At 52.2% G+C, this 27,012-nt stretch overlaps 2 protein-coding genes across 3 annotated transcripts; one reads left to right on the top strand and one right to left on the bottom strand.

The window, feature by feature from the left end:
* Nucleotides 1–324: 324 nt before the first annotated feature.
* LOC117039513 (kelch-like protein 21) lies at nt 325–4,531 on the top strand. The gene is made up of 3 exons (XM_033136648.1): nt 325–1,339; nt 2,352–2,766; nt 4,133–4,531. Exons 1-3 carry the CDS (start codon nt 427–429, stop codon nt 4,443–4,445), a joined length of 1,641 nt encoding a protein of 546 aa, XP_032992539.1. The 5' UTR covers nt 325–426; the 3' UTR covers nt 4,446–4,531.
* A 1,397-nt stretch (nt 4,532–5,928) lies between these two features.
* Nucleotides 5,929–24,886, bottom strand: ADAMTSL5 (ADAMTS like 5). 2 transcript variants are annotated; one of them, XM_033136798.1, is made up of 12 exons: nt 24,613–24,886; nt 19,557–19,617; nt 14,949–15,085; nt 13,856–13,916; nt 12,607–12,715; nt 11,692–11,819; nt 11,090–11,213; nt 9,459–9,542; nt 8,711–8,874; nt 8,368–8,611; nt 7,284–7,355; nt 5,929–6,941 (listed from the first exon to the last, which is right to left on the bottom strand). In XM_033136798.1, the coding sequence occupies exons 1-12, from the start codon at nt 24,819–24,821 to the stop codon at nt 6,610–6,612; spliced, it is 1,725 nt and encodes a 574-aa protein (XP_032992689.1). In that variant the 5' UTR covers nt 24,822–24,886; the 3' UTR covers nt 5,929–6,609. The 2 variants fall into 2 exon arrangements, with proteins under 2 accessions (XP_032992689.1, XP_032992691.1); XM_033136800.1 differs by having other exon boundaries at nt 14,949–15,088; nt 24,613–24,684.
* Nucleotides 24,887–27,012: the final 2,126 nt, after the last annotated feature.

Below are 27,012 nucleotides of genomic sequence, written 5' to 3'. Positions count from 1 at the left end.
ACAATTCCAAAATGGGCCTCCACGGACAGAGTCAGTCTACCTTAGAATGCTGCAGAACCAGAGCGGGAGGAGGCTACTGCTCTCCCATCACTTGCAGGGTTTCCTTTGGGGGCATTTAATTGGCCGCTGGGCTGGATGTTCTGCCTTTGACGTGGTCTGGCAGCCACACTCTTCTGACAATCTTTTGGAACCTCCAGGTGCAGAGGCAGTCTCTCTTGGTCCCGGCAGGGAAAGAGGGACGTTGGGCTTGGCCTGATCCAGCAGCTCTTCTTACATCCTGGCGACGCCTCGCAGCCTGGGCAGCTGAGAGGGAGCCAGAGGGAGGGATCTATTTTTAGGGGCCGAGTTGCTGCTATATCTGTCTTGGTTGCCTGGCCAAAGCCCTCCTGCGCAGCCCAAAGTGTGGCCTGCTTGCACCCGGTGAACATGGCTGGCCTGGAAGGGGCGTCTTCTGGGGACCAGTCAGGAGGCCATGTGGTCCTGGAGGTGGGCGACAGGCAGTTCCCTGTCGAGCGCTGGGCCTTGGCCCGCTACAGTCGCTACTTTGAGGCCATGTTCTTTGGGGGCACGCGGGAGCGCACGGCACCTCGGATCCGGATCCAGGGCCTGGACCCCACTGCCTTCCAGGCCCTGCTGGCCTTCACACAGACGGGCAGCCTCCTCCTTGACCGCAACAACGTCACAGACCTGCTGGAGGCGGCTGACTTCCTGCAGCTGGACTGCGCCAAGCGGCGCTGCGAGGCATTTCTGGAGAGGGAGCTGCACGTCTCCAACTGCCTTGGTTTCCTGGCCTATGCGCAATGTTTCTCCTGCGCTCACCTGCAGGCGGCTGCACTCTCTGTGGTGCTCTCACACTGGGCCGAAGTGTCTTCCGGCGAGGAGTTCATGGAGGCCCCTGCAGAGACGCTGCGGGCGCTGCTGCGGAGCGACGATCTCTTTGTGAGCCGCGAGGAGGCGGCCTTTGAGGCGCTGCTGCGGTGGGTGGCTGCCGACCCTGCTGGGCGGGAAGCAGTCTTCCTGGAGCTGGCGGGCCTCATCCGCGGGCCCTTCCTGAGCCTGCCCTTCCTGGAGCGGCTGGTGCGGCGCTGCAAGAGCCCCCCAGGGCAGGACACCTCGGGGCGGCTGCTGCAAAAGCTGGATGCTTGCCCGCCTGCCAGCTGGAGACAGGCGGGCCTCTCGCCTTGCGTGGGGCGCAGCCACGAGGTCCTCTTCGTCCTGGCTGGCAAACACGACCAAGAGCAGCAGGAGCTTTTCCAGTTCCAGCCAAAGACGCAGGTGTGGCAGTCCAGGGCTCCCCTGCAGCGCAAGAACCTCACCCAGTATGCTGTGGCTGCCATCGGTAACTCTTCTGGCCTCTGAGCATGCACAGAGTGCGAGCCAGCCTGCAGGTGGCTGGCATTTTCCCCATGCTGTTGAGAGTTTGGTCTCTGCTTTGGTGCTCTCTGGGTTGGTGTGGGCAGGCAGAGGGTTTCACCTTGAAGTTTACGTCTAGTGGAATGCGAGGGTGGGAGAGGGTGCCAGCTGCGGCTACCTGCTGCCAGGAGGTTTGGCTGCACTCTGCACATGCTCAGAGGTTCCCTTTTCTTTAGACCTGCTTCCTGCTTTGCAAGAAGCCTGGGGAAAACATCTTCTACAAAGTGTACTGCTGTGCCATGGCCTTGCCTGATGTGGGTGGCGCTGCGGTCCAAACCACTGAGCCTCTTGGGCTTGCCAATCAAAAGGTCGGCAGTTCAATCCCTGCGATGGGGTGAGCTCCTCCTGTTGCTCTGTCCCAGCTCCTGCCAACCTAGCAGTTCGAAAGCATGCCAGTGCAAGTAGATAAATAGCTACCGCTGTGGAGGGAAGTTAAACGGCGTTTCCATGCACTCTGGTTTCTGTGACAGTGTCCCATTGCACCAGAAACAGTTTAGACCCAGAAATAATAATGCTAATGAGGATGCCTCTAACTGGGTTGCCCCGGCCACTCTTTGCGGCTTCCAACAAAATGCTAAAACACAGAAATCGCCAAACTCCTTGTCTTGGGCTGCCTTCCAATAGATGTTTATTTCCTGGCCATGTCTCCCTCAGCCTCGATTCGCCCTGTCTCATACCTCTTTGGGGCATCAGGGAACCCCAATGGAAACGGGGGCAGAAACAGCCATTGTCTCCCAGTTGCATGTATGCAGTTGGTTGTCCTCATCTTGTCCTCGTTGCTTTTGCTTCACGCCGAAAGGAATGCAAGATGTGAAATATCAACCCTTGGAGACGAACCGCTTTGCGTTCAGAAGGAGGCAACGCGCAGCAGAAGCGAAGCCGTGTGGTGGGTCTGTGGCGGAAGGGGGAACGGCCTCTCTTGTGCTCTCTCTCCACAGGCAACTTCCTCTTTGTGACGGGCGGCTACTTCCGCGAGGAGTTCTCCTGGTGCAGCGTGGGCTGGGTGCTGATCTACAACAGCTGGGACAACTCCTGGCTGGATGGCCCGGCCATGAAGACGGCACGCCACAGCCACTGCGCTGTGGGGGTGGGCTTCCACCTCTACGTGATGGGGGGCAGCACTGACGAGGGGGCCGTCACGCCCGAGGTGGAGCGCCTGGCGCCCGCTGACTCCTCCTGGGAGGTCACCAGCCCCCTGGCCCACCCCGTGGAGAGGGCCGGGGCGGTCAGTGTGGGGACTCGCGTCTACGTCGTCTGTGGCCTGGACGAGAATGGAGATGTCTGCCGTGCTGTCCAGCGGCTGGATGTGGAAACGGACATCTGGGATGTGGTCTCCTTCTCTCCTCTCCCTAGGTGAGGCAGCTCTGGAGGTTGGGGTGTTAGGGGGGCCACATCCTGCTCCTTCTGGAGTAGTGTCTCGTCCCCGTCCCCCCGCATTCAGCTCCCACCTGTGGCTCCTAGAAGCTGCCAGCAGGTGGCAGTAGCCACAATCCTGGAACGGCTTCGACTGGCCGGCAGGACCAGGTGAAGTGAGCCAAGGGGTCTCCAAACCCTCAGTGAGTTAGGGGCTTCTCCTGCATGTGAAGACAGGCTTTGGTGGGCAGAGCGGACAAGACCAAGACGGGGTCCAACGGACAAGCAGGCAGTTTACACATGCTGTAGAGAGAAGTGAGGAGCCGGTGGATCTCGCCCTCCTGGGAAGGAAGCCCATTGAGGAGAAGGAAAACTCTGGTCCTCATCCTCCACTGCGTTGTTAGTGGGGCAGGAGATCTGGAAAAGAATTCACATCTGGCAACCAATGTGCCGTTTTGTTTTCAGACAGTAAATGGGGTAGACAAGTCCAAAAAGCCCAGGACACAAATTTTAATGGCCCCTTTGCAGCTGTGGTGGCTCATGTTTAAACCTATCTTTCCATGTACACGTATCTGAAACCAAAGAGGCACATTGATTGTCAGATGGGGAAAATACTGGCTTTATTTTCAGCTCTCTGACTGCAATATGTGGAATATCTTCAGAAGAAAAGAGTCGTGAATAAATCCAGAGCAGAGCCCCTAAGGTGGTTGGGTGCCTCCTTCCGGCAATTTGAAAAGAAAAATATGAACTTTAATAATTGAAATAGAAAATGTTAACCAAAATAATTGAACAGAAAATCAAAATAATCAAACTCCGCAGTTGTCATCCTCTCACTGACGCCTTCCTCACCTGCCTCTGCCCCACAGACCTGCAATGAGTGCCTGCGCTTTGGGGCTTTCACCCTGATTGTGACAACCTCCCCCCCTTTACCCTGGGCCAAGACGGCCTCTTCTGAGCCAGGATGCGCCTTCAGAACTTGGAGGCACCTGCTGTCCGTCTGCAGGTTTGCCAATCATCCCTCACACTGTCCATTCCCCCATCTCTCCATTAAATTTGGCTATTCTGCCCCATTCCTGAAGGGAGCCCCCCCCCCCCCCAGTCTCCTTCTAAATGCAGCAGTAAACTCGTGACTGCCCAGGCTGAGGGATGTCTGGAGCTGCTTTGCACCTGGGACACCTCCAGGCAGGGAAGCCCAAAACATCTGGGCACCTGAGTCATCTCCCAAAATGGCACACACCCAACTCCCCACCAGAGGCAGGGGAAGATTTGCATCAGGGACAGGAAGAGAAGGAAGATCTGCCTTGGGATCGGCTGCCCCCTGGCGGTCACCTCCCCATGCCTGACGCTCTCCTCTCTCCACCCCCAGGTATGACCTCTGCGTTGTGGCTCTGAATGGGGCCATCTACACCGTGGGAGGGGGCGCCTTCCGCTTTGACGTGGACTCGGGCGAGTGGACGCCGGTGGAGGAGGAGTGCCTGGCGAGACGGTTCTTCACAGGGTGCAGCGCAGCCAATGGCAGGATCTATCTCCTGGCGCAGAGACAGGGCAACGCTGCAATCCCCAACATGGTTCTCTTGGACCCTTACCTGGAGATGTGCCAGGAGGTGGACAGCAAGCTCCCCTGCCCACTGCCCATCCACGGGATGGCCTCCGTGCGGAGATTTGACATTTGTGCATGACACACACCTCCAAGGCGGCAGTGCGGGGGACGGAGGGCGGGACAAGTAGGCTGCCCTCTTCTTTTTCTCTCCTTCATTTAGGACAAAATGACCGTTTGGGTATCCAGCCTCGCCCACCACAGGTGTGCAGATAGCCTGCTCCTGCAAAGGGGGCTCAGTGGGACTAGGCTTCCCCTCTTTGTGTGGCAGAGGCAGAGCCGCACGCCACCTCCTGGCCAGTGCTTGTGTTCCTGGCAAAGCTGCCTCTCCGCTCCCTCTCTGAGCTGAGTTCAAATGACAGGGAGAGGAACTTGAACAGAATAAGAATAAATGCAAGTTGCCAACCAGGACATTGATGGGATCAATCAGCGAGTTTGGGGGAAATGAGTGAAACGAAGTCAGGATGTTGGAGACGTGTGAGATGGCAGTGATACTGGTGTGGCCATTGGGTGTCAATCCTGATCCAGATTGCAGTGTGTCAGGGCCAAGGTAGGGGTGGTTGCTGCATGGGGGGGGCGGTCATTTTGCAGCAAATCCCCCCAACTTCTGTTTCCTTGCCTGAAAGCACAGCTGGGGGGGGGGAGAAATCTGGCAGGTGGCCCACGTGGAAGGGAAAATGGTGGTGGAGATGGGGGTATATCCTGTTTATTAGTTGCATTTACTGCTCTCCCTCACCTGGACTAGGCTACAGAGCGTTTGCAAGTTCTCCGAGTAAATCACCCGGCTGCCTCTCGCTTTGCAATGCACCTCCCTGCTTACTTTCCAGGGATCCCAAGGGACATCTAGTCCAGCCCCCTGCAATGCAGGAATCACAGCTATGGAATCCCTAACAGATGGCCATCCAACCTCTGCTTAAAAACCTCCGAAGGAGGAGGGTCCACCTTCTTCTTAGGGCAACAGATCAGTCAAAAAACCTAAATTTGGGGGCAGAATCCTTCCTGCAAAATACTAACCCTTTGGGGGCAGAATCCTTCCTGCAAAATACTAATAATTGCTGCACCATAGTTGTCCAGGAGAGGGAGCCATAGGCTGCCTGTAGCCTGGATAAATGGAGGATGAGGCAGGATGGTTTGGGGAGTGTGGGGTGAGCTGCCCTCCCCTGAGGCCACGGACACATTAGCACCTTAAAAAGCACCAAGGTCCTCTTCTCCCCACTGCTGCATTGTACGTCCCCCCCACCCTCACTGCCCATCACTCCTGCTCACAAGTTGGCAACTGTGCATGTGCAAAGGACGTGTCAAATGTTTGCTTTGCTGAAGCTAGTTTGAGGGTGGCTTGGGAAGTTTATGTGTGTCATTAGAGAGCCAGGGTGTTGGATTGGGACCTGTGAGACCTAAGTTCAAATCCTCCTACCTCGCCCATAGAAAGTTCCCTGGGTGGCCTTGGAGGCCAGTCCTTGCCTCTCGGCCGATATCCCAGTGTGGTTTTGCCGAGAACCATGTGCACCATATATTACGCTCCCAGGAGATATAAATGCAATGAATGAATGAATCAATGCAGCATGTCAGACCATAGAATACCTTTACTGGTTTCAAGGAGCAGAAATGAAGACTGAGCTTACGAGGCCAGAGGGACTCTGTATATGCCCCGGAGTCCTCTTGCAGGCAGCGTCCTCTGAGATCTTGGGCAGAGTCAGCCATGATGGCGCTGTGGCTTAATGTGTCCAGGAGATGGGCGGAAGTGCAGAGTTTACTGCAAGTCAGGCCATTGCCTCCTAATTTTGGCAAGGGGAAGGAGAGCATAGCCATTGGGGGCAACCCACCACCGCAAAAGGACACCTCTGTCGTGAATTCTGTCTAATTCTCTTTCGAAGCAGATTAGCAGCTGCCACTGCTTCCTAATGCAGGGAGTTCCACATCTTAACACAACCCCCTCTGTGAGAAGAAGTCCTCTCTTTTGTCTCCCCTGATGCTTCCAATGTTTTCTGCGCAGAGTCGAAACCTCAGCATGGCAGGGCATGTTGGGGAGACGCAGAATCCTATCCCCCTAGCACTTGAGTCCAGATCTCCCTGGGCAATCCCGTTGTGTGGGAGAGGAAGAGTCTCCCTTTGCACTTGTGCTCAGACGTCAGACGTGAAAGATCCGTGTGGCACACCCAGAGGTCTGCAGAGGATCCGGACTCCAGGCCGTTTTCATGGCACTCCGGTGGTAGGATGGTGGGCGCGGCAGAGACGGGACCCCCACCTTAGGGCGGGGTCCCTCTGGGCGCTACCCCACCCTGGGAGCAGTGCTTGGGGACGTCCCTGAGCTGCAGGTCCTCGCGGGGAGTCCAGGGCCGGGCGTAGCCGCCCCGGGGCAGCAGCAGGCGGTTGAGGGTGTGCTCGTAGTTGACGTGGCGCCGGGCCATCAGGACGTACTCGCGCTGCTCGGCCAGCAGGGGGCAGTCGCAGGCGTCGGGGACCCAGACGAACTCGCGGCGCACGACGGGGAAGCGGTTGCGGTAGGTGTGGAGCACCTGCACGTCGTAGCGGGTCTCCTGCCCCACCCGGCGCTTGGAGAGGATTCGGGCGCGAAAGACTGCGCAGGCAGGGGAGAAGGTCAGAAGGGTGGGCTCTCCTGCAACGGCCTGCCTTCAAGCAGGGAGAAACCCCAAGGGGAAGAGCCCCAGTAGCAGCCAATCTCCCCCCCCCCAGCGACGGCCCTTCGAGGGAGGGCTCTCCTTATCCAGCTCACCTCTCCACACTTAACAGCATCCCGAGAACTCAGGAGCTTTGGGGATAACAGGAAAGGGGGTGGGGGTTCCTTGGCATGGGACCCTCTACGCTCCTCCCCACTTTGGCCCTGGAGGGAGGAGGGAGACTGCGGTGGTTTGGACTAGATGACCCTTGAGGTCCCCTTCCATGCGGAGGGGCCACATACCAAAGTCGCTGCTGCAGTAGTGGTGGATGCGCTGGGATTTTCCCCTCGGAGAGTTGCATGCCCCGCACTGCCCTGCAGGATGAGAAGGAAACATTTTGTGGGGGGGGGGAAGCTGGGGGGGCACTGACCCCCTTATATTTTATGAGGAGTCTTTACTGCACTTCAACCCTGCCCTCTTTCCCCCTAGACGTCTGGGTCTCTGGCAAAAGCCCTGTGAAGTAGGTCCGGCCGAGAGTTGGTGACTGGTGGGATTTGAAGAGCTGCATGGGGCTGGAAACCCAATTCCAGGCCAGCTGTGCATGCACACAATAAAGAATCCTAGGAACTGTAGTTTGCACCGAGCTGAGCTACAGTTCCTAGTACCTGGGGTTCTAGACAGGGGCTTCTCCTGCTCCTCAGGCTTTTCTTTGTTGGGGTGGGCTGCCCCTCCTTGGAGGAATCTTCCTGCGGCATCAAAGGCTGCCAGAAACCAGCCTGGGCTTTGTGGGTTCTGTGGCGAAATGTTGCACTAATGAACTCGCAAGCTGGGGAGCTGCCTGCGCATGCCGAGAGCCAGGAACCCCACCTCAAATTATGGGATGGGAGCAGCCCAAGGCTCCCAGGGTGCCTGGAGGGTGCAAGCTGCTGAAAGCAGCAAAATCTGTGGAGAAATTTATTCATTTCATGGCACTTCTATCCACCTCTTCCTCCAAGCAGTTCAAGGAGGCTCATGTGGCCCTGCTCTCCCTTCTCATTTAATTCCCACACCAGCCCTGGGAGGTAGGCAAGGCAGAGAGAGGTCACCCGGGGCACTTGGGTAGCTCAGTCAATCCGCCATTGCTGGGGGTTGGGCTAGATGACCCTTGGGGTCCCTTCCAACTCTGCAATTCTATGAAAACAGGACATTGGAGCTGGAGGAGGGGGAAAGCAAGGGGAAGGCAGACATCTCTTGGAGATAAACATTTTCTTGTTGGAAATCTCCCTAGATTTCCAACAAGAAAATGTTTATTTCCAAGAGCACTCAAATTCCTGCACCCTGAAACTATTGTGTGGGTGAAGGAAGGAGAGATGGACAGAGAATGGGGGGGGGTGGATTTGAGGATACCTGAGCTCCCTGGGGGCACTTTGGCAGGCAAGGGGGTTCCCTCTCGCTGAGGCGTCTTCCTGGCGATGTCGTTTTGGGAGGGCGGGGCTGGCAGGATGGCTTGCTGCTCCCTTGGTGGGCTATCCCCGACTTCCCTGGTCTGGGGCTGGCGAAGGGGGCTGGTGTCACTCTGGATGGAGTGGAAGCGCTCATTCGGGAGCCAGAACTGGAACTCAATGCCCGCGTTGGGCTCCTGGAAAAGGACCTGAGGCAGGAAACAGGCATTGGGTGCATGGGCGAGACCCAGTTAAGACCCTTTGCACCCAGGTGGAAGACCCCAAAACAATTCCCTGGCCCATCTCACCATGACCAGCAAGTCCTCCTGGATGGGTCCAGCTGCCTCAAGGCTCTCGTGGGCATCCGCTGTGCGAGTGTAGCGGACTTGGGTGCCTGCCACCTCGTACGTCCCTGGCCAGTCGATGGCCCAGTCACCATTGATGATGTAGCGCTGGTTTGCAGTCATCAGAGCTGGGGAGGGGAAGGAAGGACGTTTGGGGGAAGCATGTCCACAAAGGACCTCGGGGGCTTTTGGGGAGCTTTTGGCTGGTCCCTCCTCCCCAGCCAACCACCCCAGAACCCCCAAGGGAGCCTCTGGGTGCCTCCAGTTTCAGAGGAGGCGTGGGGAGCTACCACAGGCAGGGCCTGCTTGGGGGTGGCCCCTCAGGGCAATGCCATTGTCCTTGGAGATCAAGAGGGGTGTTTGTGCAGAAAGCAGAACTCTCTCGGAAGGTGGTGGGCTCTCCTTCCTTGGAGGCTTTTAAAGAGAAGTTGGGTGTCCACCTGTCAGGGATGCTTTTGCTTCAATTCCTGCATCACGGGGTTGGGCTAGATGACCCTCGGGGGTCCCTTGCAATGCTTCTAGGATTCATGGGAGGTTTTTTTTTAATGGAAGATTAATGCCAGGGGTTCCTGAATGTGTGTCCATTTTGTAAAAGTGCAGTTTCAAAATAGGCAGTTGGTAGGATGCAGTTCTTGGGGTCCCCACCACCACCAAGGGGTCAGCATCAGACATGGGTGTGGGAATAGGAACCTGCCCAGCAGCCCCCTCCTACCGAGGTAATTGCGGCTGCGGTCTGTCACCTTGATGTGTCTAGCGCCTGCCGGGATCCGAGTGACATTCTTGTAGCCAAAGTAACCTGTGAAGCAATCAGAGGAGAGCGGGTCAAGTGCAGGGGGGGGGAGAGTCCACTGGGGAGGGAGGGGGTGAGGGGGCTGCCCAGGGGGAGGTAGCCAGGGGGTGAAGAGGAACTGCATTTTGGGGAGGGGGGAGGCTCAGAGTGTGACGTGCAGCGCTGGACAGAGGGCTTCCTCCGATGTACTACTTGAAATGTCAGGAGTTGGATGGACACCTGTCATAGATGCTCTAGCTGCAATTGCTGCACTGCAGGGGGTTGGGCTCTCCCAATTCTGCTATTCTGTGATCTCATGCTTTTCAGTGAATTCCTGTTGGATCAAAATCTATGTAGGAGCAGAATTCCCTGGCTTCCAAGATCCAAGTTTGGGGCAAGTTCTCTTTGGTGAGGGGATCCAAGCAGAGATTTAAAATCACAAACTACGCAGCAAAGTAAAGCATGGAAATGTAGGCTGTGATTCCTTCAAATTATGCCCTTCTCAGTGAGTTCCAAAGTTCCCTTTGGTGAATTAAAAATTGATTTACTTACTAACTCTCTAAAGGTCAGATTCATGAAAGTGACACAGGCAGTAAAAAGTGGTGAAAGTTCCTAAATTGTTACATGGAAAGAAATAAAAAGGAATTTAGAAATTTGGGGTAGAATGAATTTATCGTTTTGGGGAAGAATGAATTTATTGTTATGGGGGAGAATTTCAGTGATTAAAATGAATGTATTGCCAAAATGTTGTTTCTATTTCAATCAATCCCAGTGATAAATAGTGCTGGATGCTTCAAAGGATCACAAAAATATTCTAGATTCATCTGGCAAGGGAAGAAAGCAAGAATAAAATATAAATTGTTATCAGATATTGGGGGGGGGGGTTCCGCCCTGCCAGATTTGAGATTATACTATGAGGCATCTTGCATCTGCTGGACCTGGGAATGGATGATATTGAAAAATGGAGATGTGTTAGATCTAGAAGGACATGTTAATAGATTTTGATGGCATGCATATTTATGATATGATAAAGTGAAAGGAAATAAAGGCTTTCAGAATCATATAAGAAAATCAAATTTTAAAGTATGGGGAGCTTCAGTCCTGGCACAATGTTGGGTTTTTGGGCCTGAGCTGGAGCAACCAGCTGAAACCTTTTTGCACTTTGAGCTTCTCAGGAGGATGGAGAACCTAGCTCCTCCCAAGGTGAGCGGAAGTGGTCCTAGCTAAGTGTGGCAGGACACCTGACTCTATGGTATTACTCCCTTCATGTGTTAATTAGACTTAAGCCTGTTGGTTATAGGAGGCTGGTTACCCCACCATTTTGTCTGCATTTTCCTAGCTGCAAAAAGGACACCTCTTCTCTTTGTTGTTGCTCTGGGGCAGCGGAGCATTTTGAACCATTTCCGTTCTGCTGACTTCAGTCCCTGACAAAGTGGCATGTGCGTTTGCCCAAAGCGGGGAAGGTGCTGGGGAGGGGAGGGGGAGGGGGAGGTGCTTGGGGGTGAGGAGGAAGAGCATGAAAAAGCCAAAAGCCAAAGCATTCACCCACGGAGAACGTCAGGGCATTGAATCACCAGAGCTGGGAAAGGCTGCCCGGAAGACATGCTGCACCAGGACGCATGACTCGTTCCTGCCTCCGCAGACACCGCAGGCATCCGCCTGAGACTCCGAGCCCAGCAGCCCATCGCAGCCAGCTCTCTGGAAGGGAGACCAAGAGGGGGGAGCATCAGGCACCAGACTGGGGGTGGGGGGGGGTTGATAAATCTGTGCGTCTCCAGCAGAAGTCTAGCACATTCCGGAAGCAATCAGAGCATAAAAGGAGCTGGACGCTGCATACCCCAAAGGGACCCCCCCCCCAGTTAGCATCCTGTCCTATTTACACCCTGTGCACCCCTTATGTGCCCACCTGACTGGCCTGCTACTGGTGCCACATAAGACCCATTTTCCACATTAGGGTGGCAGCATCTACACTTTGGAACTCCCTGACTATTGATATCAGGCAGGTGCCTTCCCTGGACTCTTTTGGGCTCCTGCTGAGAAACATTCCTGTTTAGACAAGTCTACCTGCATGTTTGGAAAGTTGATGCGAGTTTTAATCTGCTTTCAGATTAAAAAATTCTTGTTTTAGCTTTTGGGGGTTCGCCTCAGGCCCTGACCCAAATCTGATGGGACTCACCAAACAACGGCCGCTGATGCAGAGGTCCCGGGAGTCTGGGCTGCAGCGGGTCCCATCCAGGACCCTCCCAAAGGTGTAGTAGAAATTGTGCCCTACAGCCAGGCAGTTCAGGTCGCAGAGGTTGGGGGCTGGCAAAAAGGGAAGAGGAAGAGGAAGAGGAGAAAAGGGGTCAGCCTGGACACAGAGGTCCAGCTCCAAGGGTCTTCTGGCGGTTCCCTCACTGTGAGAAGTGAAGTTGCAAAGAATCAGGCAGAGGGCCTTCTTGGTGGTGGCTCCTGCCCTCCCATCCGATGTCAAGGAGATAACCTATTACATGACTTTCAAAAGACATCTGAAAGCCGAACTGTATCAGAAAGTTTTTTATGTGTTGTGTTTTATTGTGGTTTTATAATTTGTTGGGAGCCACTCAGTAATAGTAGTAGTAGTAGTAGTAGTTGTTGTTAATAAGTACCATCAGGGGAAAACACCCACTTGCCCCCAATTCACACTCAACAGAGCAATGAAATGAACCGGAATGCAGCTCATTTGCACTTCTATGAATTTTGCAATGTCATTTCTCGACAACCCCCTCCCCCAACCCCAAATGCATATTTTGTAGGAGGGGGAATGTGGATAAAAATGAATATATTCATGAAAATACCATGTAGAAATACATTGCATAATAGGAGGAATTGCTTGATTGTGTGTGTGTGTGTGTGTGTGTGTGTGTACATATGGAAATTTGCACTAAAATCCTGCCGAATTTTTGTGAGGATAGATAGATGTGTGAATGTTGTGAGATTAGAAAAATCAGAAACAGGGAGAAATGGAAATGGGAAGATTTGTTGCCCTGCTCCTTAAAGGACAGCACAAGAGGGGGAAACCTTGTAACCTCCCCATGGGCTTTGGATCGAGATCTCCCCAGGCCGAGCTCACCTCCGTGGAAGGGGACCCATTGGTAAGGGGTCTGGCTGCCCAGGACTGGCTTGCCGTCATAGAGGGAGCACTGGACAGCCCGGAAGGGGACGGATCCAGGAGGGCACTCCTGCAAGAGAGGAGGAAAGCCACAGTGTGAAAGGACAATGAGATGCAAAGAAACAGGGACCCAGCCTGAACTCTCTGGCCACTGCCAGGATTGGGGCCCTGACGTCACCCATGGGGGGGCGGGGCTTGCACAAGAGGGCTGGAAAGATCTGGCTTTCAATAATAACTTTCGCTTCACCACCCACCGTGGATCCACCTCTGCCTCTCAGCCAACTCCCGGTGACAACTGCTAGGTGACTCTGGAATTCCTCCCCAGCCCATTGGTGGTTGCTAGGCAACGCCAGCCCTTGACCCCCACTCCCCAAAGCATCCCTTGACAGTGGTCCAAAGCGAGGACCCTCAAAGCTTTCTGCATTTTTAGGACCCCCGCTCCTTATTTTTGCAGTTGTAGTTTGCTTTCAGCTCTTTTTTATCATTCTGCATTTGTTATTTTCATTATGTATTCTATGTTTTGTAAACAGTGGTACCTTGGTTCTCGAACTTAATCTGTTCCGGTAGCCCGTTCGACTCCTGAAACTGTTTAAAAACCACGGAGCGGCTTCCGATTGGCTGCAGGAGCTTCCTGCACTCAAATGGAAACCCCGTTGGATGTTTGGCTTTCAAAAAACGTTTGGAAACTTACTTCCACGTTTGCAGCATTCAGGAGCCAGTTTGTTCGACAACCAAAGTACCACTGTATTCTAATGTTATGTTGTGAACTGCCCTGAGATTGATGGGTTTAGGGTGGCATGAAAATTGAATAAATAAATAATAAGTTTTAACCAGCCCTGGGACTTTAAGGTGAAGGGCAGATAATTAATAATCATTAATCGTCAATAATAACAATGAAGAATAGGGAGAAGGAGTGCAAGGCAAGCTGCAGATATATTTATTGCTGTGTTGCGAGTCCACCTCCTTCCCTCCACAAAGCTCAAGCGTAATTCTCCCCACCTCTCCATATCTTCCTGTATCAGTCCAAGGGATATAGAGGCTGGAGACTCTTCAAAACGAGCCTTGTGGCTGATTTGAACCCTCTAACCTGGACCTGATACAAATGCAACCTCAAATACAAATCCCGCAGTAAGTGTGTACACTTTATTCCTTAAATAAATTCTTCCTTCCTTCCTTCCTTCCTTCCTTCTTTGACGAGGCAAGTACTCACGTCCAGTTCACACACCCGGTACTGCCTGAGAGGCCCCTTGCACATCTCCTCCTCGGGGAACCTGTATGCGAAGAGGAAGCAGGGCTTACTCCCAGGTAAGCAGCAAAAGGATTGCTTGGGCATGCATTCTCAAGGTGCTGGGGCTATATACTGGTGAAGTGTTATATTGGCAAAGCATGGCTAGGGCAGTATCCTGAGGAGTTCAGCCTTTTGGCTCAAAAGGTGGCACAGAGGTATTTCCGTATACAAGCTACCAAAAGGCATCTTATGAGGGGGGGGGGACCCACCCTCCAAGTGTCCCAATTTTCCAGGGACAGTCCTGGAATTACAGAAGCCATCCCAGTTTCTGGTAGTCTTTCATTGCAATGCTTCCGCAGCTAGCCAGTTCTTAGGAAATGTGGAGAGTGTTTATTCCTTTATTGTAAATGGAGCCTGGCACTGCCTACTCAGAAGTCAATGGAGCTTACTCCTAGGTAACTGGATCAAGACAGCTCAGCCTTACTCTGAGCTGATAATTAACTATTGTTGTTTTCTGCTAGGTAACACATGAGTGTTTAACCTTAGATCACATGAGAGGTATTGAATTGCCAATATGCCATCTTGGGAGGGTGGTGCCTGGAAGTCATTGTTTCTCAGGCTCTGTGAAAGTGAGGATGTAAATGAAGCTCTCCAGGAAAACAGCTGCAGGAGAATTGGATGCTGTCAAGACAGGCAGACCTCTGCTTCTAGGTCTGTTGGGATCATTTCATATTTTGTAAAATGCTGAGTCTGTGTCAGTCCACAGGATCGTTTTGAAGAAAGTTCTTCAAGTAAAGTGTCAATTAAACTTATAGGCCTTGTTTTCATTTCAAAAAGGAGTCTATTTTTATGTGTCCAGTTGCTTCAAATGGAGCAATATTAATATCGGAAATATTTCCAATGTGGGAGAGCCTCCAGGTTGGCCTCTAGGGGAGACGGAAAGCAACTGTTGTGATTCGAACCCAGGTCTCCCCCACCTAAAGCCCAGCAGGCCAACCACAACCCCCATGCTAGCACCCCCCAGGCAGTCACATGCCATGGCCCCCTCCCCAACAAACAGGGCAGGCCAGCTCACCTGATGCATCGTCGTGTCCGAAAGGAGGCTCCGTCCCCGCAGGTACTGGAGCAGGCACTCCAGCTGCCCCAGTGCGTCCATGCCCCGTGGCCCAGCTGGCGTCTCTGGCGGGGCCGGGCGCCCATGTGGTCTGTCCCCTACTTAAAGGAAGATGTCAAAGTCACCAGGCTCTGGCAGGTGCGGGGGCAAGAGGGCAGCTTTGGGGATTACCTTCCCAATTCCCCTTGTCATGAGACGCAACGTTTTTGGAAAGCAACCATGCCTCGTAGGGGCCACCATGGAGAAGGTCCTGTCTTGAAGGTCTTCCTTGGAAGTTTTAAAGTAGAGGTTAGATGGCATCCAGTCGTCAAGCATCCATGGCCATCCAATCTCTGCTTTAAAACCTCCAAGGAAGGAGAGTCCACCACCTTCCATTCCACATTTGAACAGCTCTTACTGCCAAAAATTTCTTCCTGGCGTTTTGGTGGAATCTCTCTTTTTGTAACTTGAAGCCATGGGTTCAGGTCCTACCCTCTGAAGCAGGAGAAACCAAGCTTGCTCCATTCTCCATGTGGCAACCCTGGGAGGCAAAACATCCCCAAGTCTCTCAACCATTCCTCATAAGGTTTGGTTTCCAGACCCTTGATCGTCTTGGTTGCCCTCCTCTGCTCATCTTCCAGCTTGCCAACATCCTTCTTAAATTGTGGCGCCCAGAATTGGACACAGTATTCTGACCAAGGCAGAAGAGAGTGGGACTATGACTTCCCTTGATCCTAGACTTCTACTGCAGATGCATCCTTTGTTCTTTTTTCGCTGCTTCATCACATTCTGTGCAGCAACAACAAGGTCCTTTTGTATTGTTTTTATTCAGGATTTTATTGAGTTACAATAGTACAAACATCACCTCTATTTTCAGATAATAAAGATCATAAACAAGGTCCTTCAGATGTATGGCTTAGTCATTTGGGAATATCCTGAGCAACAAGCCAGAGAAATTGGGGTGGGGCCCCCACCTGCCTCCATGCATCCTCCCCTCCTTTCTCTGTGAAGTCTTCCTCACTGCCCAGTGAAGTGTGTGTGTGGGGGGGGGGGGCTCTTTCAGACTACACAAAACACTCCTGCCATTGTCTTGGTAATTGTCTGTTTCTCATCCTTTCCACTCCCCTGAAGGAAACCCTGGAGCCTCCTTCCAAAGTCTGCTTTATCTCTTCCCAGACATTTGGAAAGGTCTTTCAGCGCACCATGAAGAAACCTTCCCTACAGTGTGAAGGAGCCAAGCTCTGCCTGAGCCTGCAATGCGCACACAACTCACAGACAGAGTAAAGCTCCTTCCCAAAAGCTCAGGCTGCAGGCAGGAGGGGAGATAAGATCAGCCTTTGCTAAACAGCCCAGATGCAGGAGGGGTTGGGGGGGGGAGAGATCCTCCTCTCCACCCCCCTTCCAGCAGTGGAGCCTGGGAAGGCCCCACTCTGTTTACAAAGGGAAGGTCAAGGGAATTAAATGTTTATCGTGGGGCTAAGCAAGCGGCAGGACCACAAGGTGGAGGCGTCCCCAGTTGTGGCAGAGTGACCGCAGTGACCACAAGGGAGGAATGACCGAGGAGGGAAAAGGGGGTGCATGGGGAGAAAAGGAGAGGGTGGGTGGGTGCGTGCAGCTGGCCAAGAGCATTGGGGCTGCGTCAGAGCAGGTGGGCAGCTAGCTCATATCTTGCACAAAAATCTGCTTTTTTAATTTTTTTTAAAAAACACCACTCAGAAATCCCCCAAAGCTCACAGCTCACAGGGATCTTGAGCCTCCCTTCTTGCTTCAGAAAACTAAGAAGCCCTTTGCACAGTAAGATGCAGGCCCTCCTTCTCCAGCAGAGAGAGCATCCACATGGTATGCAGGAGGCTCCAGGCAGGACTGGGAGAGACCCCTGAGTCTCAAAAAACTGGAGAGTTGCTGCTGGTCAGTGCAGACAATACTGAACTAGGTGATCCAAAGTTCTGGCTCGTGATAACGCTGCTTCATAAGAAGCTAGCAACCGAGATAGACTGCCTCTGGAGCTGTAGGTTCCATAAGGGCCTAAGCAGAGTCAAGCCAAAGGGGGTGCATTTGGCCCACTCCTGAGAAGGGAGCCCAAAAAACCAAAGGGAGACCTTTGCTCTCCTAGTGGGTTTCATGAAATTGGTGGAGAGGGTGGAATAAACAGATTGGGGGCCAGCAGACTGGAAGCTGGGGGGGGGGGGGTCTGAGCATTACTTCCATCATCAAAGCAAGCAAAGGCAGGCCTGGGGCGGCCATCTGCCAGGGATGCTTTAGCTGAGATTCCTGCATTGCAGGGGGTTGGACTAGATGACTCTCAGAGGTCCCTTCCAACTCTACGATTCTAGGATTCTAAGATTCTTTTTTGTCTTGGATGGAAACTTTCCTTGCAGCCATTGCCCCGCCCACTTTTGCTCCTAGCTCCGCCCGTCAGTGGCCTCTGGCCCCCAGAAGGAGATGTGCCCCCCCCCCGGTCCCCTTTGTGTGCTCTCCTCCGTTGGCGTCACAGATCCCAAGGGAAATCTTATTCTGGCTTCATCCTGCTCCCGCCAAGAGTCCTGGGAAAGGGGCCAGGATGATCGCCTTACCTCTGGACATTTTCAGCCTAATTGCATTAAAACTACAGTATTTACAAACTGGACGCTCTCTGCTGCACCCAGGTCTCACTGCTTCCTGTTGACGTCAGAAGCAGCACTCTCCCTTCCCAGAACCTCCCAGAACCCCAGCTCCATTCACTAGGCCTCACTCCCCCTCAGCCACCGGTCCCAGCCGCCTCCCAATCTGCTGCCCCAAACAGAATCCTGAACCTGAGGAAGCAAGGGGGGAAGCAGCAGCAGGACCCCTCAAGGAAGCGCAAGGTTGACCATGCAAATGTCGCCTCCTCTGACCAGACACTGGGAGACTGAGCTTCCACCTGCAAATCTTGCTCTCTGCCAAGCTTGGCTGGAGGCTGACCAGTTTGGCCATTGCTTGGGCTGGCTGTCAGTCCAAACAAAGGATGCTCTGTCAGAATCAGGCCCACACAGGCCCATCTGGTCCAGCCTTCTCCTCTCACAGTGGCCTAATACCCCTAAGAATCTAAGAATCCAGATAGACTGCCTCTGGACCTGGAGGTTCTATGTGGATGTAAGAAGAGCCTTTCTTCTGGATCAGGCCAAGGGGACCCATCTAGTGCAGCACCCTGCTCTCACAGTTGCCTGTGGAAAACCTCCAAGGGAGGCAGGAGCGTAGCAAGGGGGGTGGGCCGCCCCAGGTTCCATAATGGAGGGGGTGACAAATCATCAAGGAACTTTTTTTTTGAATTTTTTTTTTAATGCCTGCTCCGAAGGTCTTATCTTACTATACTAGGGATTATATAGCTATATATGGAATTTCATGCATATCAGTTAATATCTTGACCCTCCTCCACCAAAATAGCTGTTCGCTTGGCTGTTTTTCTATGTCATGAAGGCTGAAATTTCAGTTCATTGGGAGCACTTACTGTTCCTAACCCTGTGGAAAGCCATCTAATTAGACTTTAATTTGATTTTGAGATGTTTTAGGAGGTAATTTAATTATTGTTTGATTTTATACCAATGTTATGTATCCGATGTTAGCCACCCTGAGCCCGACTTCGGCTGGGGAGGGCGGGATATAAATAAAAGTTATTATTATTATTATTACTTGTTATTATTCCTTTGTAAGAAAATATGAAATAACGTAAAACCATTTTTTGCGGGGGGGTGTCAATGGGGGGGTTGACAAGAAATTTTCCACACCGGGTACCACCTGACCTTCCCATGCCTCAGGGGGAGGGGTGGACAAATTTTTTTTGCCCCCGGGTACCAATTTACCTTGCTACGCCCCTGAAGGGAGGTCCCAGCACAGGAGCAACCCTCCTGTCCCGCGGTTTCCACCAACTGATATTTGGGTGCATTGCTGCCTCCAAATATGGAGGAAGAGCAGAGCCCCCCTAGCTAGGAGCTGGGCGTACAGCTTCCAGGTCATGTGGCCAGCATGACAAAGCCGCTTCTGGCGAACCAGAGCAGCACACGGAAACGCCGTTTACCTTCCCGCCGCAGCAGTACCTATTTATCTACAGTGGTACCTCGGGTTAAGTACTTAATTCGTTCCAGAGGTCCGTTCTTAACCTGAAGCATACTTAATCTGAAGCACCACTTTAGCTAATGGGACCGACCTCCTGCTGCCACTGCGCCGCCAGAGCACAATTTCTGTTCTTAAGCGGAATTCTTAACCTGAAGCATACTTAACCCGAGGTACCACTGTACTTGCACTTTGATGTGCTTTCGAACTGCTAGGTGGGCAGCAACAGAGACCGAGCAACGGAGCTCACCCCGTCATGGGATTCGAACCGCCAACCTTCTGATCAGCAAGCCTTAGGCTCTGTGGTTTAGACCACAGCGCCACCTGTGTCCCTAGTGCTGTGTTCTACCAAGCCACATTTGGACTCTCGCCTTCCTTCCCTCCTCCCCACCACCTCCCCGCCTGCTGAAGAGTTCTGGAGAGCAACAAATCAGCCTCAGCAGCACGACCTGGATCTGCCAGCATGTGGGGGGGGGGCAGGGGGCCCCTCTGGGGCTCCCAGTCACCTGCTCTCCAACTTACCTGAACGGTGCACAGGAAGGTCAGCCAGATGAGGAAGGCAGTTGTCAGGGGAGAGATGCTCCTGCAAGAAAGAGAAGGAAATACTCTAAAGAAGGCCTATTGCCAGCTTCATTAATGGCTGGTCCTGAAATTTTGAATCCCCTCCAATCTGGTGCCAATGTTTTGTGCTAGTTTTGTGCCGTGAACCCCTCATTTTGTGCCGCCGCCCCAACTGAGTAATTGACACTCAAACTGGAGAGAGGGGTAGGAATACCCCAAAACCCAACGTTGCCTGATTGAAGCTTCTATAGTATAGAAATCAGGGGAAGGAGAGAGAGAGGGAGGGAGGGAGGGAGGGAGGGAGGGAGGGAGGGAGGGAGGGAGGGAGGGAGGGAGATGGATGGACAGGTCAAGTTGGTGGACGTTGCTACCGCTTGTGGCAGGGAGTTCCACTGTTTAACAAGAAAGTCCTTCCTTTTCTCTCTCCCAAATCTGTTCCTCAGCTCCGTTGGATGTCCATGATTTCTATCAGTAGAAGAGAGAGAGGAAAACTTTCCTCCTGCCACTCTCCCCATTCCAGGCGTCACTTTATAACCTCCTACCAGGTCACATCTGCCTCACCTTTCTTGAAACTCAAAAGTCCCAAACACTTCAGCCTTTCTTCATTGGCTTAACTGCAGCCTCAATTTACAGAGGGTCCCCCCATGGCCAGGGGACCTCTGAGCATGTTCAGAGGGCCTTTCCCCTTATGGTTCCCCCCCCCAAAATCAGTCCCCTGGGCAAGGAGAGGAGAACACCAAGCTGCCTGTTCTGGACACCACCTGACGCTGCCAGATTTATTCTGACATTTCGATCCTGTGGGTGGGTGAGAGGGTGAGAGGCAGCAGCGATGATAAGGGGCTCACGTGCCCTGGAAAAAGAACAGGGGGGGGGAGAGAGGGAGGGGTCCCCTCAGAGGGTGCCAGTTGCATTCAGGGCCTACAGAAAATTATGCAGAAGAGAGGAAATGGGGGTGGAGAGAGAGAGAGAGAGAGAGAGAGAGAGAGAGAGAGAGAGTTTTCCTTTCTTTCTCTCTAAACACTACAACGCCTGGGCAGCCGACAAATGTGGAAGATTTGGGGCAGAGAAAAGGAAGGATTTCTCAGTTAAACTGTGGAACTCCCTCCCACAGGAGGCAGCAATGACAACAACCATCCTGGACAGCTTTAAAAGAGGGTTGTACAAATTCACGGAGGAGGAAAGGGCGATGGATGGCTCTGCCCTGCCTCCACAGTCTGAGGCAGCAATGATGCTTCTGAATCCCGGTTGCTGGAAACCACAGGAGGGGAGAGTGTTGCTCTTGCACTCAGATCCTGCTTGTGGGTTTCCCAGAAGAGGTCTCTAGTTGGCCTCTGTGAGACAGGATGCTGGGCTAGACGGGGGGAGGGGCGGCACTTTGGCCTGATCCAGCAGCCAGGGTCTTTGTATGTTCTCATGGAACCTCCAGGCTCTGAGGCAGTCTATCTGGATTCCTAGTTTCTTAGGGGTATTTGGACCCCGTGAGGGCTGGGTGGGCCCCCTTGGGCCTGATCCAGCAGCCAGGCTCCCCTTATGTTCCTAATTAAAGTGGGGAAAAGAAAAACCCAGACTCTCCGGAGACAAGGGAGAATCAAGGGCACAGGCGGGCAAGACGCCAGGGGTTCCTCCGCCCACCCTGCATGAGCAATGAGTCACCCAAAGCTTCTGAGAGTGCAAAGCTGGTAGAATCTCAGTCTTTCATCACTCCAATTGCCACAGTCGGTTTACAGCAGCAATAAATTACACGCACACATGCCAGGTGGTTGAGTGAGTCTGCAGTGCACCAGCCTCCTTCTGGAGGGGCCTTTGCCAAGCGGGTGCTTGCCAGATGTTTGGGGGGCTGCACCTCTTTCCAGCTGCGGGACGGAGGAAGTTGCCATAAGTGGGAGTAGAATCATAGAATCACAGAATCATAGAGCTGGTAGGGAGCCCCAGCGGTCATCCAGTCCAACCCCCGTGACAGGTGGCCATCCAGCCTCTGCTTAAAACCTCCAAGAAAGGAAAGTCCCCAACCTCCCGAGGAAAACTGTTCCACTGTCAAACAGCTCTTAGTGACATGAAAGTTTTTCCTGATGTTGAGACGGAATCTCCTTTCTTGCAACTTGAAACCATTGATCCAAAAAATAATTATTGGCATTGATTCAGGACTGCAAACCTCTTATGGACTTTTTGCATGAAAGAGAAAACAAACTTGCAGTATTGTGATTTAAAGATTGAAAAAATACTGATTATAGGAGATAGGAAGGTTGGGTGTTAAGGAGTGAATACTGTGCAATGCTTAGCCATCTGTCAGGAATGCTTTGATGGTGTTTCCTGCTTGGCAGGGGGTTGGACTGGATGGCCCTTGTGGTCTCTTCCAACTCTAGAATTCTATGATTAGCTGCAGGACAAAAAACTTTATCTTTATCTTTATTTTTCTCTTTTCCCCTCTTCTTTCTCTCCTTTCCCTCTCTCTCTCAATTTTTTTTTAAAAGTTTCTCTGGATTGGTTCTTTTTTAGATTAAGTATGTAATGTATTACATACTTAGAGTCCCATGGACTGCAAGGAGATCAAACCTATCCATTCTGAAGGAAATCAGCCCTGAGTGCTCACTGGAAGGGCTGATCCAAGTCTGGCTCCAAGACTTTGGCCACCTCATGAGAAGAGAAAATCCCTGGAAAAGACCCTGATGTTGGGAAAGATGGAGGGCGCAACGAGAAGGGGACGACAGAGGATGAGATGGCTGGACAGTGTTCTCGAAGCGACCAACATGAGTCTGACCAAACTGCGGGAGGCAGTGGAAGACAGGAGTGCCTGGTGTGCTCTGGTCCATGGGGTCACCAAGAGGCGGACACGACTAAACAACTAAACAACAACATGTAATGTATTATAAAAAGATATTTTATGATGGGTATGATTTTTTGCATATTTTTTAGACAAGTATCAACAAAAATACGATTAAAGAAAAAAAGGAAGTGCTGGGACATGGCCACCAGTTCCTGGAATGGCTCCCTGCAAGTTGAGCCACGCTAGCATTCCGCTGGTACAGTGATACCTCTGGTTACGTACTTAATTCGTTCCGGAGCTCCGTTCTTAACCTGAAACTGTTCTTCACCTGAAGCACCACTTCAGCTAATGGGGCCTCCCGCTGCTGCTGCGCCGCCAGAGCGCGATTTCTGTTCTTATCCTGAAGCAAAGTTCTTAACCTGAAACGTTATTTCTGGCTTAGCGGAGTCTGTAACCTGAAGCGTCTGTAACCCAAAGGACCACTGTATTAACAAAGCAGGTGGAGTGGAGATCAAAGCAGTGGTCCCTTTCCTGCTGTGTGAGGGCAGACGGCCCCCTACCCTTCCCCACATCCCTTCCTATGTAGGGCAGAGCAAGCACTTGCTCCCCCTTCTTTTCAGGCCTTCAGGGCAGGGGCAATTCTTGCAATGCAGGGGGTTGGGATAGATGACCCTTGGATCCCTTCCAACACTACATTTATTTGATTCTACAGGGCAGGGACAGGCGCTCCCTTTCTGAGCACCTGGAGATGCCAGACATCACTTAAGGCTGCCTGACTCTTGCATGCCTCAAAGACGGCCGGAGGCAGAAAACAGGGGCGGGGAGATATAAACAAGATTTAAGGGGCGTCACATGAAGTTCTGGCGCAGCAGGAGCGAAGCCAGACTCGCTTCCCATTCTCCTGCCTAAGCCCGGGGGGGGGGGGGGAGCAACAGCTCTGCTGGAGCCACCAAAGCTCAGCTTTGGCCCTCTGAGCATTCACAGAGTGGCTTTTCCTCAGCCTATTCTCCAATGTCTGATAGGCCTACATGGCCCTAACAGCCACCAGGCCTCCTTCTCTCTTAAACTGAGAAAGTGCAGCTCACAGGCACTCCCTGGGCATGGAATCATAGAAGCATAGATTTGGGGGGGAAACCCAAGGGTCATCTAGTCCAACCCCCTGCAATGCAGGAATCTCAGCTAAAGCCTCCATCACAGAGAGAGGGTCGTTCAACCTCTGCTTAAAAAGCTCCAAGGATGAAGAGTCCACCACCTCCCGAGGAAGACTGTTCCACTCTTGAATAGCTCTTACTTTCAGAAAGTTATTCCAGTTGTTTAGTCGGAATCTCCTTTCTTGTAACTTGAATCCATGGGTTTGAGTCCTACCCTCCAGAGCAGGAGAAAACACACTGGTTCCCTCTCCCATGTGGCAGCCCTTGACATATTTGAAGATGGCTCTCCTATCTCCTCTCAGTCTCCTCTTAGCCCAACTCCTTCAACTGTTCCTCATCACACTTAGTTTCCAGACCCTTGATCATCTTGGTCACCCTCCTTCCAGATTGTCAACACCCCAGGGTCCCTTCTATGATTCTGTGATTCTGTTAAGGGCTGCAAATCCAGTAGTCCAGAATCCTAACGGGGTGGGGGTGGGGGTGAGGGGGTGAGGTGGAGAGTGTCCAGTTGTCTTTGTTTGCCTCTAAGCAGCTTAGGATAAGGTTACCAGACCTCCCCGTTTCCCAGGGACAGTCCCCGGATTTACAAACCAGTCCCCATACAAAATCCTGTCATTCCTACTGAAGTTGAAAAGTGTCCCCGGATTCACTGAAAAAAATCTGGTAACCTTAGTTTAGGAACAGGGCAAAATGCAAGCGAATAACGTCAATGAGAAGTCAGAGAACAGGGCAGCCTGCAAAACACTGAGCTGGCTGAAGCTCAGTATTGTCTACACTGGCTGGCAGCAGCGGCTCTCCAGGGTTTCAGGCTCAGGGGTCTCTCCTAACTGGAGAGGCCAGCGGAGATTAAACTAGGGACCCACAGGAGAGGTTGAGGTCAGGCACCCGAGGGAGATGCTTAAAACGTCGCCCCCCAAAAGTCTGGGGAGATACATGCGTTGGTGCTTGCGATGGTCTCGATGTGCCTTTTCCACCCCACAACTCCGGGAACGGCAGCCTGTCTGCGACCCCCCCCCTCCCCACAGCAACTTAGCCGAGCCATTCCGGCCCGAGCCTCAGTTTCCCCCATCTCCAACGCGCCCCGCCGATTAGCCCCACTCACCCGGCGCCGTCGGAAGCGGCGCGCTCCTGGCCCGCGGGACCCTCCCTGGCGCCCGCGGGCCTCCCAATCCTTCCCAGGGCCGCATCTCCTCTTCTCCCCGCCCGCATCGCGGCGCCGCTGCGTCCCGGGACCTTTATGTAAAGCGGGCGCCCGGGGGCACCCGAGGTCCAGGCGGCTTCAGCGAGCGGGTCCCCCGCGCCGAGACTCATCCTTCCCGCTGCTTCGTCTGCAGCTATGGAGCGGGGCCCGGCGGGGCTTGGACGGCGTCCCGGTGTGTGTGTGTGTGTGTGTGTGTGTGTGTGTAAAGGGAGGAGGAGGAGAGAGGGAAGGAGGGAGACCCCCCCCCCACTTGCTGTTGCCTCTTCCCCAGAAAAGTTGCCGCTGTCCTCGGGTTCCTGAACATGTCAAATTCCACCCTCCAGCAACTGGGATATTTTTACGCAGGCAAGAAGGGTGGGGTGGGGGGACGGAATTGAGGGCTCTTAACCCTGTTAACGCGGCGCAACCCATTTCAAGAGCATGGCTAAAAATACCGCCCCCCCCCCAGCTCAGCCCACACGCGACACCCCACTAATATTGCCCCTTTTTATTGTAGGCGCAAACTTTTATTAGGGTCGCAAAGGGTGAATTTCTAGGGGGTGAGACTGAGAGAGGATTAATATTAACCCCCTCGGTCTCCTGCCTCATTTTCCAGGCCGCCTGCCAAACACATGGCGGGGAGGGGCTGGCTATAAATAAATGCGCACTCTTTTTTGGGGGGGTGTCAAAGCAGAGAAGGGGGCAGGCAACGGAGAGAGGGAGCAGGACGGTGGGAAGTCGGGGGTCCGTCCACGACACACTCACAAAAATTGGGCTGTCTCCCCATGGCAGCGTGCCCACTCACAGCTCTTCAGCCCAGCCTACCTCGTGAGCCATCGTGGAGATGAAAGGGAGAGGATCCCCTTTGTTGCAGGAATTTATGTATGGGGGGGGTTGCCCCTCCAGCAGATATCATGCACATGCAGCACACTACCAAAATCAGCACAATCACTTTTGTGATTTGTCCCCACAAAAAAAACTCCATCACAGTTTCTTCCTATCCATTCAAAGGGCCTCTGGCTGCACAATGCCAAATGTAATAATTCACTGACAAATGTATCTACGTACTGGCTCACTGGGAAAACTTCAGAAACTCATATAGACATGTGAGCTCAGCTACCCAACAGCCCCTCTGCCTAAGTGAGAATCAATCCCTGGCATCCTGATACCACCTGAGTGCCAGACAGGTAGCCATTCCAGAAATAGCAAACCCAGATGAAGACAAAAGGGTGTGATTAACTTGCCTGGGAAACAACAGGGAAATGTAAATATCTCTTTTGTTTCACTTGATGGGTGTTTGGTGGAGGGCAAGGGGAGGCATGGGGCAGGGTCCAGGATGCTCAGATTACTGCCACCAGACCTCCCCTTTCATGATGTAACCATGATGTATTAGTGATGTAGTTGGGGGGGATGTAACATGGGGTTTGGAACTAATAAAAATTTGGGTTCTCTTTTGTACGGGGCTTCCATCTTGTTTCACCTTGTGGCAGGTGGGAGTCCTGTCGTGATAGTTTTCACTAAAGACCAAGCCTACTGGCTGCTGTTTTGCTCTGGTATTCCTGGCTGGTGTCCTTGTATTTTGTCCAAGGGAGCCCTCAGATTTATCTGTTAACACCTTGAGATCCTTAGAGGAGAGAAAGTGTGAGATAAATGCCTTTATTATAAGAAATAGTAGGGGGAAGTGGGGCATATTGATGCAGAAAAATTCTATCTCATATTTTATATAACAAAAATGAGTCAAATAATTTTTTTTTTTGCTTTATGCATGGCATATCTAATCAATATTATAATAGCAATCAAAAGAACCATTAAAGTTAGAAGATAATGAGAATATAATGACTTTTGAGTAAAAAATGGGTTTTGCATCATTCTGCCCCACCTAAGGGGCACTTTGATACAAAGCGTAAATTGTATGAGAGTTGTAATTATTTACAAAAATTTAATGAAAAAAACCCCATTTTTTATTGTGAGAGATCATAATCAGCCTTACAATTTGTTCCTTAAAATCTAAATTACATATCAAAACTAACAGTGTTTCATACATATCATAGACTTTATGGCAGGTTTTCTTAACAAAACATCAAAACTTATATTAATCTTTCCTCAAACACCTATCCATTAAAAAAAAAACTTTGGAAAAACTTTAAAAAGTGTAAGAACTCACATTAGGTAGTCAAAAATAGTAATTTAAACAAATGCTTATAAAAATAAGATAAATAAGATAATGTTTAGTGTCTATTGCACATTATATCCACTTACCGGTAAGTCAATAGAAAAAGTATAAAAAATGATGTTCGAGGTGTGCCCTTTGAGAAATTTGGT

This window comes from Lacerta agilis, chromosome 18, assembly GCF_009819535.1.
Source record: "Lacerta agilis isolate rLacAgi1 chromosome 18, rLacAgi1.pri, whole genome shotgun sequence".
Classification (NCBI taxonomy): Eukaryota; Metazoa; Chordata; class Lepidosauria; order Squamata; family Lacertidae; genus Lacerta; species Lacerta agilis.
This window is presented reverse-complemented; position numbering and strand designations above follow the sequence as displayed.